This window comes from Leucopleurus acutus (assembly GCF_964270905.1).
Source record: "Leucopleurus acutus genome assembly, chromosome: 3".
Lineage (NCBI taxonomy): Eukaryota > Metazoa > Chordata > Mammalia > Artiodactyla > Delphinidae > Leucopleurus > Leucopleurus acutus.
The window spans coordinates 140,797,956-140,813,235 of NC_139145.1; the positions used below are offsets into that span (position 1 = coordinate 140,797,956).

The window sequence follows — 15,280 nt, forward strand, 5'->3', positions numbered from 1 at the left end:
TTGATTTGAGCCCTCTCCCTTTTTTCCTTGATGAGTCTGGCTAAAGGTTCATCAATTTTGTTTACTTTTTCAAAGAACCTGTTTTTAGTCTCATTGATCTTTGCTGTTGTTTTCTTTGTCTCTATTTCATTTCATTTGTTTTTTGATTAGGGGTATAGTTGTTTTACAATATTGTGTTAGTTTCTACTGTACAGAGAAGTGGCGTTCCCTGTGCTATACAGCAGGTTCTCATTAGTTAACTATTTTGTACATATTAGTGTATATATGTTAGTCCCAATCTCCCAATTTATCACCCCCACTTTCCTCCCTTAGTGTCCATACATTTTTTCTCTACATTTGTGTCTCTATTTCTGCCTTGCAAACCAGTTCATCTGTACAATTTTTCTAGATTCCACAAGTATGCGTTAATATACGATATTTGTTTTTCCCTTTCTGACTTACTTCACTCTGTATGACAGTCTCTAGGTCCATCCACATCTCTACAAATGACCCAATTTCGTTCCTTTTTATGGCTGAGTAATATTCCATTGTATATATGTATCACATCTTCTTTATGCATTCATTCCATGACCTGGCTATTGTAAATAGTGTTGCTATGACATTGGGGTGCATGTGTCACTTTTTTTTTTAGTATCTTTATTGGAGTATAATTGCTTTCCAATGTTGTGTTAGTTTCTGCTGTATAACAAAGTGAATCAGCTATATGCATATGTATATCCCCATATCCCCTCCCTCTTGCGTCTCCCTCCTACCCTCCTTTTCCCACCCCTCTAGGTGGTCGCAAAGCACTGAGCTGATCTCCCTGTGCTATGCAGCTGCTTCCCACTGGCTATCTATTTTACATTTGGTAGTGTATATATGTCAGTGTTACTCTCTCACTTCGTCCCAGCTTACCCTTCTCCTCCCTGTGTCCTCAAGTCCATTCTCTATGTCTTTATTCCTGTCCTGCCTATAGGTTCTTCAGAACCTTTTTTTTTTTTTAGATTCCATATATATGTGTTAGCATAAAGTATTTGTTTTTCTCTTTCTGACTTACTTCACCCTGTATGACACACTCTAGGTCCATCCACTTCACTACAAATAACTCATTTTCATTTCTCTTTATGGCTGAGTAATATTCCATTGTATATATTTGCCACATCTTCTTTATCCATTCATCTGTCGATGGACACTTAGGCTGCTTCCATGTCCTGGCTATTGTAAATCGTGCTGCAATAAACATTGTGGAACATGACTCTTTTTGAATTATGGTTTTCTCAGGGTATATGCCCAGTAATGGGATTGCTGGGTCATATGGTAGTTTACATAGTGGCTGTATCAATTTACATTCCCACCAGCAGTGTATGAGGGTTCCCTTTTCTCCACACCCTCTCCAGCATTTACTATTTGTAAATTTTTTGAAGATGGCCGTTCTGACTGATGTGAGGTGATACCTCATTGTGGTTTTGATTTGCATTTCTCTAATGATTAGTGTTGTTGAGCATCTTTTCCTGTATTGGCAATCTGTATATCTTCTTTGGATTAATGTCTATTTAGGTCTTCCACCCATGTTTTGATTGGGTTTTTGTTTTTTAATATTGAGCTGCATGAGCTGTTTGTATATTTTGCAGATTAATCCTTTGTCCATTGCTTTGTTTGCAAATAGTTTCTCCCATTCTGAGGGCTGGCTTTTTGTCTTCTTTATGGTTTCCTTTGCTGTGCAAAAGCAATTAACTTTCATTAGGTCTTGTTTATTTTTTTTTGTGGTACACGGGCCTCTCACTGTTGTGGCCTCTCCCATTGTGGAGCACAGGCTCCGGACGCACAGGCTCAGTGGCCATGGCTCACGGGCCCAGCTGCTCCGTGGCATGTGGGACCTTCCCAGACTGGGGCATGAACCCATGTCCCCTGCATCAGCAGGCGCACTCTCAACCACTGCGCCACCAGGGAAGCCCCTTGTTTATTTTTGTTTTGATTTCCATTACTCTAGGAGGTGGGTCAAATAAGATCTTGCTGTGATTTATGTCCAAGAGTGTTCTTCCTACGTTTTCCTCTAAGAGTTTTACAGTGTCTGGTGTTACATTTAGGTCATTAATCCATTTTGAGTTTATTTTTGTGTATGGGGTTAGGGAGTGTTCTAATTTCATTCTTTTACATGTAGCTGTCCAGTTTTCTGAGCACCACTTATTAAAGAGACTGTCTTTTCTCTGTTCTATGTTCTTGCCTCCTTTGACATAAATTAGGTGACCATATCTGCATGGGTTTATCTCTGAGCTTTCTATCCTGTTCCATTGATCTATATTTCTGTTTTTGTTCCCATTCTGTACTGTCTTGATTACTGTAGCTTTGCAGTATAATCTTAAGTCAGGGAGTCTGATTCCTCCAGCTCTGTTTTTTTCCCCCCCTCAAGATTGCTTTGGCTATTTGGCCTCTTTTGTGTCTCCATACAGATTTTAAGATTTTTTTGTTCTAGTTCTGTGGAAAACACCATTGGAAATTTGATAGGGATTGCATTGAATCTGTAGGTTGCTTTGGGTAGTATAGTCATTTTCACAGTATTGATTCTTCCAATCCAAGAACATGGTATATCTTTCCATCTGTTTGTATCATCTTCAGTTTCTTTCATCAGCATCTTATAGTTTTCTGCATACAGGTCTTTTGCCTCCTTAGGTAGTTTAACCCTAGGTATTTTATTCTTTTTGTTGCAATGGTAAATGGGAGTGTTTCCTTAATTTCTGTTTCAGATTTTTCATCATTAGTTTATAGGAATGCAAGAGATTTCTGTGCATTAATTTTGTATCCTGCAACTTTACCAAATTGATTGATTAGGTCTAGTAGTTTTCTGGTGGCATCTTTAGGATTTTCTATGTATAGTATCGTGTCATCTGCAAACAGTGATAGCTTTACTTCTTCTTTTCCAATTTGTATTCCTTTTATTTCTTCTCTGACTGCTGTGTCTATGACTTCCAAGACTATTTTGAATAATAGTGGTGAGCATGGACCTCCTTGTCTTGTTCCTGATCTTAGCAGAAATGCTTTCAGATTTTCATTATTGAGAATGATGTTTGCTATGTGTTTGTCATATATGGCCTTTATTATGTTGAGGTAGGTTCCCACTGTGCCCATTTCTGGAGAGTTTTTATCATAAATAGGTGTTGAATTTTGTCAAAAGCTTTTCCTGCATCTATTGAGATTATCATATGGTTTTTATTCAATTTGTTAATATGGAGGGTCACATTGATTGATTTGCATATATTGAAGAATCCTTGCATCTTGGGATAAATCCCACTTGATCATATTGTATGATCCTTTTTATGTGTTGTTGGATTCTGTTTGCTCGTATTTTGTTGAGGATTTTTGAATCTATATTCATCAGTGATATTGGTCTGTAATTCTAATTTTTGTGACATCTTTGTCTGGCTTTGGTATCAGGGTGATGGTGGCCTTGTAGAATGAGTTTGGGTGTGTTCCTCCCTCTGAAATTTTTTGGAGGAGTTTGAGGAGGATGGCTGTTAGCTCTTCTCTACATGTTTGATAGAATTCACCTGTGAAGCCATCTGGTCCTAGACTTTTGTTTGTTGGAAGATTTTTAATCACAGTTTCAATTTCATTACTTGCAATTGGTCTGTTCATATTTTCTATTTCTTCCTGGTTCAGTCTTGGAAGGTTACACCTTTCTAAGAGTTTGTCAGTTTCTTCCAGGTTGTCCATTTTATTGGCATAGAGTTGCTTGTAGTATTCTCTTATGATGCTTTGTATTACTGCAGTGTCTGTTGTAACTTCTCCTTTTTCATTTCTAATTTTATTGATTTGAGTCCTCTCCCTCTGAGTCTGGCTAATGGTTTATCAATTTTGTTTATCTTCTCAAAGAACCAGATTTTAGTTTTATTGATCTTTGCTATTGTATTCTTTGTCTGTTTTTCATGTATTTCTTCTGTGATGTTTATGATTTCTTTCCTTCTACTAACTTTGGGTTTTGTTTGTTTTTCTTTCTCTAGTTCCTTTAGGTGTTAAATTAGATTGTTTATTTGGGATTTTTCTTGCTTCCTGAGGTAAGATTTTATTGCTGTAAATTCTCTTAGAACTGCTTTTTCTGTGTCCCATAGGTTTTAAATAATTGTGTTTTCATTTTCATTTGTCTCTAGGTATTTTTTGATTTCCTCTTTGATTTCTTTAGTGAGCCATTGGTTGTTTAGTAGCATATTGTTTAACCTCCACATGTTTGTGTTTTTTTTTTTTACATTTTTTTCTTGTAGTTCATTTCTAATCTCATAGTGTTGTTGTCAGAAAGATGGTTGATATGATTTCAATTTATTTAAATTTACAAAGCTTGTTTTGTGTCCTAGAATGTGATCAATCCTGGAGAATGTTCCATGTGTACTTGAAAAGAATGTGTATTCTGCTCCTTTTAGAGGGAATGCTCTATAAATATTAAGTCCATCTGGTCTAATGTGTCCTTTAAGGCCTGTGTTTCCCTATTGATTTTCTGTCTGGATGATCTATTGATGAAAGTGGGGTTTCAAAGTCCCCCACTAGTATTGTGTTACTGTTGATTTCTCCTTTTATGGTTGTTAGTATTTGCCTTATATATTGAGGTGCTGCTCTGTTGGGTGCATATATACTTACAATTTTTATATCTTCTTCTTGGATTGATCCCTTGATCATTACGTAGTGTCCTTTGTCTCTTGCAAGAGTTTTTAAAGTCTATTTTGTCTGAGATGAGTATAGCTACACCAGCTTTCTTTTGATTTCCATTTGCAATGAATACCTTTTTCCATCCCCTCTCATTGTCTGTATGTGTTCTTAGATCTGAAGTGTGTCTCTTGTAGACAGCATATATATGGGTCTTGTTTTGGTATCCATTCAGCTAGTCTGTGACTTTTGGTTGGAGCATTTAATCCATTTACATTTAACATAATTATTGATATGTACGTTCTTATTGCCATTTTGTTAATTATTTTGTATTTGTCGGTCTTTTCCCTTCCTTTCCTCTTCTCTTTTGTGATTTGATGGCTAAATTTACTGTTGTGTTTTTATTCCTTATTCTTTTTTTGTTTGTGTATCTATTGTAGATTTTTGGTTTGTGGTTACCATGAGGTTTTGATATAGCAGTCTCTATATAAAGAAGATTGTTTTATGTTGCTGGTCTTTTAATTTCAAATGCATTTCCAATGTCCTGCCTTTGTACTCTCCTCTTCTCATGATTGCTGGTTTTGATATCATATTTTGTGTGGATGATTTCCTACCTTTATATTTGCCTTTTCCTTTTGTAATATTCTTGTTTTTAGTTGTGGCCTTTTCTTTTTCTTTTTCACCTAGAGAAATTCCTTTAGCGTTTGTTGCAAAGCTAGACTGGTCTGGTGGTGCTGAATTCTCTTAGCTTCTCATTTTTGTAAAGCTCTTGATTTCTCCATCAAATCTGAACAAGAGCCTTGCTGGCTAGTGTATTCTTGGTTGTAGGTTCTTCCCTTTCATCAGTTTAAATATATGGTGCCACTCCTTTCTGGCCTGTAATATTTCTGCTGAAAAATCAGCTGATAACCTTATGGAAGTTCCCTTGTATGTTATTTGTTTCTTTTCCCTTGTTTCTTTTAGTATTTTCACTTTGTCTTTAATTTTTGTCAGTTTGATTACTCTGTGTCCCAGTATGTTTCTCCTTGGGTTTATCCTGCCTGGGACTCTCTGGGCTTCCTGGACTTGGGTTACACTTTCCTTTCCCATGTTAGGGTATTTTTCAGCTATTGTCTATTCAAATATTTACTCAGGTCCTTTCTCTCTATCTTCTTCTGAGACTCCTATAATGTGAATGTTGGTGCATTTAATGTTGTCTCAGAGGTCTCTTAGATTGTCCTCATTTCTTTTCATTCTTTCTTCTTTATTCTGTTCCACAGCAGTGATTTCTACCATTTTGTCTTCCAGTTCACTTATACATTCTTCTGCTTTATTTATTCTGCTATTGATTCCTTTTAGTGTATTTTTCATTTCAGTTGTTGTATTGTTCATCTATGTTTGTTCTTTAGTTATTTTATGTCTTTATTAAATATTTCTTGTATCTTCCTGGTCTGTGCCTTTATCTTTTTCTGAGATCTTAGATCATCCTTACTATCATTACTCTGAATTCTTTTTTGGGTAGATTGCCTGTCTCCACTGAGTTGTTCTTCTGGGATTTTATCTTGTCCCTTTCTCTGGGATATAGTCCTCTGCTGTCTCATTTTGTCTTTCTGTGATTGTGGTTTCCATTCCACAGGTTGCAGGGTTGTAGTTCTTCTTGCTTCTGCTGTCTGCCCCCTTGTGGATGAGGCTGGTCTAAGGGGCTTGTGCTGGTTTCCTGGTGAGAGGGACTGGTTCCAGCCCACTGGTGGGCAGAGCTGGGTCTTGTCCCTCCTGTGGGCAGGGCTGTGTTAATGGGTGTTTAGTGGCCAGCTGTGGGCTTAGGAAGACTTTAGGCAGCCTGTTTGCTGATGGGTGGGGCTGTGTTCCCACCCTGTTGGTTGTTTGGTCTGAGGCATCCCAGCACTAGAACCTATTGGTGGTTGGGTGAGGCCAGGTCTTGGTGAGAAAATGGTGGCCTCCAGGAGGGCTTACGCCAATGAGTACTACCCAGAACTACCGCCACCAGTGTCTCTGTCCACACAGTGGTCACAGCCACCCCCTCACACACCCCCAACCCCCTCCACAGGAGACCCTCCAATACCAGCAGGTAGGTCTGGCCTAGGGTCTTATGAGGTCACTCTTTTTCCCCTGTGTCCTGGTGCTCATGAGACCTTGTGTGTGCCCTCCAAGAGTGGAATTTCTGCCTCCCCCAGTTCTGTGGAAGTCTTGCAGTCAAACCCTGCTGGCCTTCAAAGCCAGGTGCTCTTGGGGCTCCTTTTCTCAATGCCAGACCCCCAGCCTGGGTAGCCTGATGTGAGACTCACAACTTTCACTCCTGTGGGAGAACCTCTGTGATACAATTATTTTCCAGTTTGTGAACTGCCCACCTGGTGGGTATGGGATTTGACTTTATTGTGATTGCACCCTTCTTGAAGCTGGAGCCTCCAATGGGGGAATCTCTGCTTTGTGGCTTTACTGCTCTTACGCTCCTACACAACCTACCTAAACAGCTTCCCTCCCAGACTTGACTTCTTATTGGCTTCCCATTATGACAAGTAGCTAGTCTGACAAACTGACTTGTTCTAATGTGTGAATGGTAGAGGGAGAACTATTTACCCCTCCCCTCTTTCTAGGCAACATGCTCAAGCTCTCCCCACGTCACAAACACCCCCATGTACATCATGCATGCTTTGATGCATCCAAAATATGGCTCTAAGTGTCCAGGCAAGCCAGCAGGATATTTTTGAGCTGGGCTTGTGTTTATTCAAAATAAAAAAAGGGTCGGAGCTGTCTTCTCTGCTCTATATTTCAGCACAGAAAAAAATCTTCACACACATTGCTACTGTGTTTAAACGAACTGTGCTATGCTCCCCTTACAAGGAGAAGAACTGAGTATGCAGTCTGATTTAGGGTGCTTTTCCTGTGGGTGTTTGACAATGGAAGCATACCATCACAAATCCAAGAAAATAAATTTATTAAACTTTGAAGGAAAAAAATCCACAGACATAAAGAAAGTTAAATATAAACTGCAGGACACAACTAGTCATACTAGTGAATAATGGCTTGTGTGGCCAGCAAAGTACCAAAATGACATTCGGAAACCGATTGAGGTATTTAGCTATTTTTGGCTATAGAAATGTTGTCAGCCTATTGTAAAATAGTAAGATAGTTTTCCCAAACACACAGTTTTAAGTTGAATTAGGTTCTACATTGATGAAACTGTCTATGAAACTAAATTATGCAGCTCTTAGAGAAAACCGTAGCAGCAAGGTAGCAGAAAATCTATTAAACATCTATTACAAAGTAACATGTTGAACTTTAAACACCCAATTCTAACTTTTCACTGTCCTTCCTGCAAGAAAGAGGGAATTTAAAATTGCCAACCATTAAGCTTGTTTCCTAAAAAGGTATGGCAAATACTATTTAAGTTAAAGCTAACTTTAAAGTTTTATTAACCTTTAAAAAATACTTAAGTGAGAAGCATTCCTGAGTGAGATGAGTCTTCTCTTTTTGACAAACCTTTTGAGGAGCAATCCCAGTGCTCCTATGAATGATGTTTAGGTTATTAAGATATTGAACAATAACTTATAATTTACTCAGGCTGCTTCTTTTTCTTCTGACTACCCGCTTTAAGGCCAATCCACTCAGAGGGGAAGTAAAAAATGATGAAACTTCTTTTATTACTTTAAGTAAATCCTATAAAAGATTTGGTAAGGAAGAAAGTTTCTGCTATGGGTTTAAATAAATTTTTTAGTTATCTTGGGGATTTAAAATCTTGTTTTTTCTCTTTTTTTGCTACCATGAATAATGAGTATGTGTCTGGCTATAGGCTGTGAAAGAAAAAGCTTTTTCTTGAACTTTTATTCCATGATCTGGTTAACTTCACTTCGACCAGCTTCAACTTACAAAATGCTTCTTGTACCTGTTCCTTCCTTAGGTAAATATGAACTAAGAGATACTGTGGCTGAGGTTCTAAGGCTTGACTCTCATGATCTGAGTGCACTAAGAAACTCCTTCCCCGTGCACTGCAGTGATTAAGCATTCTGGGTCAATAGGAACCAGCTATGATTTCTATTCTCTTAGTATGCAGTGCTCTGACATGAACCAAAACTTGGGTAAGAAAAGCCTTTTTGTTCATTTGTGTTGTGGGTTTTTTTTGTTTTTTTGGGTTTTTTTGGTTCATGATAAGTTGATCTGTGCAAACATTTTAAAGTTGTCTAAATTAACAAATATCTGTTTACAAATTCAGATAAGATGAACACATTCCAATAATGCAGCTAACTACAATCATTTTAGAATCATTTAAAGAGTTTTAGGAGGTATAAAAAGGGCCTTGTAAAAAACTAGTTTTTCTTCAGGTGCGTTGACCAAAGCATTAAACCAGCTTTAGACTGCAGTTACTACATTCTTTAGATGGGTCAGCATGAGCTACAGTACACCGTGTATAGTGTAATAGAAAATAGCCATGCTTAAAGTGTAAATTATTAAAAATACCTTTATCCATTTTATGTCAAAATAAATGTTTTACATATCCAAACTATTTCTTGTCTTCTTACCTAAAATTTTAGTTCCCAATTATTAAAAAAAATTAGCCTGTGCTATGATTTGCATTCAATCGTCCTGAACTGCAAAAGCCACCTGATTTTTCGCTTTTTCAAAAAGCATGATTAACTATAGATTAAAAAACATAGCCATTCAATGCTTAGTAGCACAAGATTAACACCCACAATAACAAGACAATCACTGCCACTAAACAGTCTTTGAGACAATTCTTTAAAATATTTACAATTCACAACAAGAATATCTATCTGATGAAGGGTTCTTCTTCTTTTTCTTTAATATCATGTTTCAACACTTCAGGAAAAGCCATTTAGAATCCGTATCCCCCACCCTCAACTCCCACCCCCCTCCAAAAAATGTTTAAACATTGTTTTGGTTTAAGCATTCATGCCCTAGCCAACTCTTTGCTAGAGTAAATAGGTAATTCATTAAATATGTAGCTCATGGGAAATCGAAGAAAAGCTACGGCATGATTTTGTTCAGTTGGTCTGTGCTCACGTAGCCACATGATGAGAGAAACTCTTTGTCAGGCAAGGGCAGGGCAGTTGCATTGAGTACGAGGCCCTGTGGAGATTGTACTATATGAATGGAGGTATAGTCTGGGACAGGCAACTCAGAACTTGGAACACGTTCTGCTGTCCCAGACCTCCCAGCAGTAGTGGTAAGGCTTTCCGTGGTGATGTAAATGTCTTCCTGGTTAAAGCTTGGCTCTACATGTGATTCAACCTCCACATGAGGGGCCAGGGCGATGCACTTTTTAGCATCTGCCTCACAGAAGTAGGCGTTGTCCATGATGAAGTTTGCTTGGCAGGGTGAGACGACTTCTGGATGCATGTCACACTGGGAGATCCCAGCCTTATTCTTTTGGCCCGGGGAAAGGACCACACTCCCTGCTGGTGTAATGTCACTTACCTGGGCATAAAAGTCGATGTTTGCCAATGAACTTGGATTGCTGAGCTGTTGCTGTATATGGCCAGCTTGATGAGTTGACTCAGTTTTGCCAATAAGAAGTGATCTTGGTTTGTTTTCCTCTCCTAGGATAACACTGGCTAGCTGCTGGCTAGCAGGGGTAGCATCATTCGAAGGTGAGTTATTTAGATTCTTCTGGTCAAGGCACAAGCGATCTGCTTCCCCTTTCAACCTTTGTGGCTGAGCAACCTCTGAGGTACCATCACACATGTCATTGGCATTGAAATCAGTCTCCAGAATGTCAGGTTCATAACAGCTGGTACGTCCAGAGTCGTCATCCTTTGCCCCAAGGATATTAAGTGATTTTTCATGGTCATTGCTTAGAAGTCTGTCTGTGTCTGATCCTTCAGTCTTTTCATCGGGGTCATCAATATCTAGCTCAATAAATTCAACCCAAGAGTCATCATTGTAGAATTCGTGTTTATAGTTGTCATGAATGGCTAAGATTGTGTTCACCTCTTCTAATTTTCCTTCCTAGGAAATAGAAAATGAAGATCTATGAAAAACTCACAACAATTAAGTGATATAATAAATAACATTCAGAGACTAATTAGTAACAAAACCACATTAGTGAAGAACTTTTCTTTCTTTCTTTTTAAAAATTCTTTTCTATTATGGTTCATCACAGAATACCAAACATAGTTCTCCAGGCTATACAGCAGGATGTTGTTTATCCATTCCATATATAATAGCTTGTATCTGCTAACCTCAACCTCCCATTCCATCCCTCCCCCAACCCCCTCCCCCTCGGCAACAAGTCTGTTCTCTACGTCTGTGAGTCTGTTTTTGTTTCATATGTAGATAGGTTCATTTGTGTCATATTTTAGATTCCACATATAAGTGATATCATATGGTATTTGTCTTTCTCTTTGACTTACTTCACTTAGTATGACAATCTCTAGTTGCATCCATGTTGCTGCAAGTGGCATTATTTCATTCTTTTTTATGGCTGAGTAGTATTCTATTGTATATATGTACCACATCTTCTTTATCCATTCATCTGTCGATGGGCATTTAGGTTGTTTCTATGTCTTGGCTATTGTGAATAGTGCTGCTGTGAACATAGGGGTGCATGTATCTTTTTGGATTAGAGTTTTGTCTGGATATATGCCTAGGAGTGGGATTGCTGGATCATATATGGTAATTCTATTTTTAGTTTTCTGAGGAACCTCTATATTGTTTTCCATAGAGGCTGTACCAACTTACATTCCAACAGTGTAGGAGTGTTCTCTTTTCTCCACACCCTCTCCAGCATCTGTTATTTGTAGAGTTTTTAATGATGGCCATTCTGACTGGTGTGACGTGGTACCTCATTGTAGTTTTGATTTGCATTTCTCTAGTAATTAGCAATGTTGAGCATCTTTTCATGTGCCTATTGGCCATTTGTATTTCTTCTTTGGAGAAATGTCTATTTAGGTCTTCTGCCCATTTTTCAATTGGGTTGTTTTTTTGTTGAGTTGTATGAGCTATTTGTATATTTTGGAAATAAAGCCCTTATTGGTCTCATTGTTTGAAAATACTTTCTCCCATTCTGTAGGTTGTCTCTTTGTTCATGGTTTCTTTTGCTGTGCAAAAGCTGGTAAGTTTGATTAGGTCCCATTTGTTTCTTTTTGTTTTTATTTCTATTGCTTTGGGAGACTGACTTAAGAAAACATTGGTATGATTTTTGTCAGAGAATGTTTTGCCTATGATCTGTCCTAGGAGTTTTGTGGTGTCATGTCTTAAGTCTTTAAGCCACTGTGAGTTTATTTTTATGTATGGTGAGAGGGTATGTTCTAACTTCATTGATTTCCATATGGCTGTCCAAGTTTCCCAGCACCACTTGTTGAAGAGACTTTTTCCTATTGTATATTCTTTCCTCCTTTGTTGAAGATTGACTATAGGTGTGTGTGTTTATTTCTGGGCTCTCTATTCTGTTTCATTGACCTATATGTCTGTTTTTTGTGCCAATACCCCTGTAGCTTTGTAGTATTGTCTGAAGTCTGGGAGGGTTATGCCTCCTACTTTGTTCTTTTTCTTCAGGATTGCTTTAGCAATTCTGGGTCTTTAATAGTTCCATATAAATTTTAGGATTATTCTAGTTCTGTGAAAAATGTCATGGGTAATTTGATAGGGACTGCATTAAATCTGTAGTTTGCTTTGGGCTGTATGACCATTTTAACAATGTTAATTCTTCCAATCCATGAGCATGGGATATCTTTCCATTTCTTTGACTCACCTTCAGTTTCCTTTATTAATGTTTTATAGTTCTCAGCATATAAGTCTTTTACCTCCACAGTCAGGTTTATTCTTAAGCATATTTTATATTTTTGGGTGAGATTTTAAATAATATTGTTTGTTTACATTCCCTTTCTGATATTCTGTTGTTAGTGTAAAGAAATGCAACCGGTTTCTATATGTTAATCTTGTATCCTGCTACTTTGCTGAATTTGCTTATTATTTCTAGTAGTTTTTTTGTGGATTCTTTAGGGTTTTCTATATAGTATGTCATCTGCATAAAATGACAATTTTGCCTCTTTCCTTCCAATTTGGATAATTTTTATTTCTTTTTCTTGTCTGATTGCTATGGCTAGGACTTCCAATACTATGTTAAATAGAAGAGGTAAGAGTGGGCATCCTTATCTTGTTCCAGATTTTAGCGGGAAGTCTTTCAGCTTTTCACCATTGTGTATTATATTGGCTGTGGGTTTGTCATAGCTTTTACTATGTTGAGATATGTTCCCTGTGTACCCACTTTGGTAAGAGTTTTTATCATGAATGGATGTGGAATTTTGTCAAATGTTCTTTCTGCATCTTTTGAGATGATCATGTGGTTTTTGTCTTCTCTTTTGTTTATGTGATGTACCACATTGATTTGTGTATGCTGAACCATGCTTGTGAACTTGGGATGACTCTTGGTCATGGTGTATGATCTTTTTTTATGTGTTGTTGGATTTTGTTGAGAATTTTTGCGTCTATATTCATCAAAGATATTGGCCTGTAATTTTCTTTTTTGGTGGTGTCTTTGTCTGGTTTTGGTATCAGGGTGATGGTGGCTTCATAGAATGTCTTTGGGAGTGTTCCCTCCTCTTCAATTCTTTGGAAGAGTTTGAGAAGGACTGGTGTGAGTTATTCTTTGTATGTTTGGTAGAATTTGCCTTTGAAGCCATCTGGTCCTGGATTTTTGTTTGTAGGGAGTTAATTACATATTCTATTTCACCTCTAATGATCAGTCTGTTCAAATTATCTACTTATTGTTGATTCAATTTTGGTGGGCTGTATGTTTCTAAAAACTTGTCCTTTTCTTCTAGGTTGTTGAATTTGTTGAGATATAATTGGTCATAGCATTCCCTTATGGTTTCTGTATTACTGTGGTATCAGTTGTTATGTCTCCTTTTTCATTTCTTTTTTTGTTTATTTGGGTTCTCTCTCTTTTCTTCTTGGTGAGCCTGGCCAGAGGTTTGTCAGTCTTGTTTACCCTTTCAAAGAACCAGCTCTGGGTTTTATTGATTTTTTTTCTATTTTTTAATCACTATTCTATTTATTTCCTCTCTGATCTTGATTATTTCCATCCTGCTGCTGATTTTAGGTTCTGTTTGTTCTTTTTCTACTTCTTTTAAGTGGTAGATTAGGTTGTTTATCTGAGACTTTTCTTGTTTTTTTGAGGAAGGCCTGTATCACTATGAACTTCCCTCTAGGAATTGCTTTTGCTGCATCCCATAGATTTTGTACAGTGGTGTTTTCATGGTAATTTTTCTCAAGGTATTTTTTAATTTACTCTTTGATTTCATTGTTGACTGATTGGTTTTTTAGTAGCATATTGTTTGGTAATCTTTTTTTAGTAGCATACTGTTTAGTCATTTTCTTTTTCTGTGGTTGATTTCTAGTTTCATGCTGCTGTGGTCAGAAAAGATGCTTGAGATAATTTCTATACTCAAGTTTGTTGAGGTCTGTTTTGTACCCTAGTATGTGGTCAATCCTAGAGAATGTTCCATGTGCACTCGAAAAGAATGTATATTCTGTTTTTTTGGATGTAATGTCCTAAAAATATCAATTAGGTCTATCTGTTCTATTGTATCATTTAGGATCTCTGTTGCCTTATTTTCTTTCTAGAAGATCTGTGCACTGATGTTGAGTGGGGTGTTAAAGTCTACTACTATTATTGTATTCCTGTCAATTTCTCCCTTTATGTCTGTTAGTATTTGTTTTATGTATTTGGGTGCTCCTATATTAGGTGCATATATGTTGATGAGTGTAAAAGTGTCCTTCTTTATTTTTCTTTATGGCCTTTGTTTTAAAGTCTATTCTGTCTGATACGTGTATTGTGATCCCCACCTTGTCATTTCCATTTGCATGAAATATCTTTTTCCATCTCCTCACTTTCAATCTGTGTCCTTTGCTCTGAAGTGGGTCTCTTGTAGGCAGCATATTGTAGGCTCTTGTTTTTTTTTATCCAATCTTCCTCTCTGTGTCTTTTGATTGGAGCATTTAGTCCATTGACATTAAGGTAATTATTGATAGATATGTATTTATTGCCATTTTAACCCCTGCCTTCCTGTTGATTTTTTATTTCTTCTTTGTCCCTTTTTTCTTTTTGTTTTTCCCTTTTGTGGTTTGATGATTTTCTTTTGTATTGTACTTCTTTTTGGTTTTTGTGAGTCTATTGTATGTTTTTGATTTGTGGTTACCTTGTTTCTCAAGTATGTAAACCCCATCCTATAGCTATTGATACTTGCCTTAGACTGGTAATCATATAGGCTCAAACACATTCTAGGAAATGATAAAAAACAATTTACACTTTCTTACTCTTCTCCCCCACATTATATGATTTTGATGTCCTCTTTTACATCTTCATGTTCATCCTTTTGCTGTTCACTGTGGTTATCATAAATTTCACAGAAATTTATTTTGATTTTTAAAAAATCTGTGTACTGGCTTATTTAGGTGATTTTCTTTCCAATTGTGATTTTCTCTTTCCTATATATTCTTCCTTTCTATTTACAGAAGACCTTTCAATATTTCCTTTAGGATAATTAGGAATAGGTTTAGTATTGCTGTATTCTTTTAGTTTTTGCTTGTCTAAGAAATTCTTTCTCGCTCCTTCTATTGTAAGTAATAATCTTGCTGGGTAGAGTATCCTAGGTTGCAGTTTTTTCCCCTTCAGGACTTTGAATGTATCTTGCCACTTCCTTCTGGCCTG

At 37.1% G+C, this 15,280-nt stretch overlaps 1 protein-coding gene across 5 annotated transcripts in view; it reads right to left on the minus strand.

Annotated features, from left to right (window-relative positions):
- Positions 1-7,574: 7,574 nt before the first annotated feature.
- GHR (growth hormone receptor) overlaps positions 7,575-15,280 on the minus strand; it is a gene marked incomplete at its 5' end in the record, with an annotated part of 273,813 nt that continues 266,107 nt past the window's right edge. For all 5 annotated transcript variants that reach the window (XM_082836086.1, XM_082836087.1, XM_082836088.1 and 2 more), the window contains one exon: positions 7,575-10,575. In XM_082836086.1, coding sequence (XP_082692212.1) covers positions 9,595-10,575 — 981 coding nt within the window. In that variant the 3' untranslated portion in view covers positions 7,575-9,594. The remainder of the gene's footprint in view (positions 10,576-15,280) is intronic.